Source organism: Myotis brandtii, unplaced genomic scaffold (assembly GCF_000412655.1).
Source record: "Myotis brandtii unplaced genomic scaffold, ASM41265v1 scaffold1408, whole genome shotgun sequence".
NCBI lineage: Eukaryota > Metazoa > Chordata > Mammalia > Chiroptera > Vespertilionidae > Myotis > Myotis brandtii.
The window spans coordinates 699,095-700,253 of NW_005355029.1; the positions used below are offsets into that span (position 1 = coordinate 699,095).

At 61.7% G+C, this 1,159-nt stretch overlaps 1 protein-coding gene across 1 annotated transcript in view; it reads right to left on the minus strand.

Moving 5' to 3' along the window:
- Positions 1–214: 214 nt before the first annotated feature.
- Positions 215–1,159, minus strand: part of MICALL2 (MICAL-like 2) — a 41,178-nt gene continuing 40,233 nt past the window's right edge. The window contains exon 9 of the mRNA XM_014535273.1: positions 215–267. Coding sequence (XP_014390759.1) covers positions 215–267 — 53 coding nt within the window. The remainder of the gene's footprint in view (positions 268–1,159) is intronic.

Genomic DNA, 1,159 nt, shown 5'->3' on the forward strand with positions numbered 1-1,159 from the left:
CCTCCGCTGTCGCGGGCGGGTTCGCTGGTGCCGGTTTGTTTTAATTCGCTTTGGGAGCTGAGTGTCGTGAAGGAGGACACCGTGTTACACTCAGTCCTGGGAACCAGAGGCTGGTCCGGCGGCAGAGTGGGGGCAGCGTGGACAGGAGCCTCCACTGTGGCTTCCATGGGCACAGGTGAGGCAGGGCGAGCAGGCGCAGGGCCGGCTGCTTGGATCAGTCCAGCAGGTTCTGGGGCACCTGTGTCCCTCGCTGTTGGGCACCTGGCCCTGGGAGGCGAGGGCAGGGGCCAGAGCCGGAGTGTGGGAGCCCACAGAGGAGGGGGGTGGGCTCTGGGCGGGGGGTGCATCTGAAAGGCGTGCTCCTGGGCAGGTGGTTTTCTGTCTCTGGGACTCGGCCGACCCTGGGAGGTCATTCCTGCAGGTGAGCAGGGCCCCAGAGGTCAGGGCACCAGCCACAGGCAGTAAGAAAGCAGTTAATAGAGGGAACCAAGCAATGCCGCAGCCCCGGGGCACCGAGTCCTGCCCTCCGCCCGCTGGGCCCATTCCACAGTCGCCCCAGAGAGGCGGGGGGGGGGGGGGGGGGGGCTCTAGAGGGTGACTGGTATCCCATGTCGTAGAGGTTTCCTGCAGCCGCTGAACAAAGTACCACAAACCAGGTGACCGGAAACAACAGAATCCGTTGTGTCCGTTTGGGGGCCAGAGTCCGAGATCAGGGTGTCCCGGGGCCAACTCCAGGGGAGCACCTTGCCCACCTGATGGGCTCTGGGGTGGCCGGCCGTCCCGGGCTCTGGCTGTGCACCCGCCTCTCTCCACACACGGCCCCTCCTCTTCTCAGAAGCACCCAGTCCTGGGCCAGGGCCACCCCTAGGACCTCGTCTTGGTTGGTTTCTCCGGTAAAGACCCTCTTTCCAAAGAAGCTCACATTCACAGGACGATGGGGGGACTTCAGCGTCGCTTGGGGAATACAATTCAACCCGTAGGGCAGTGGTTCTCAACCTCGGCTGCACATTAGCATCACCTGGGAATCTTTTTAAAATCCTGGTTCCTGGGCCTCATCCTCCGGAAATTCTGTCTCTTTGTTACTAATGTTGTGGCCCCACCCCATAACAAAGAAACAGAATTTCCGGAGGATGAGGCCCGGAAATCAGGATTTTAAAAA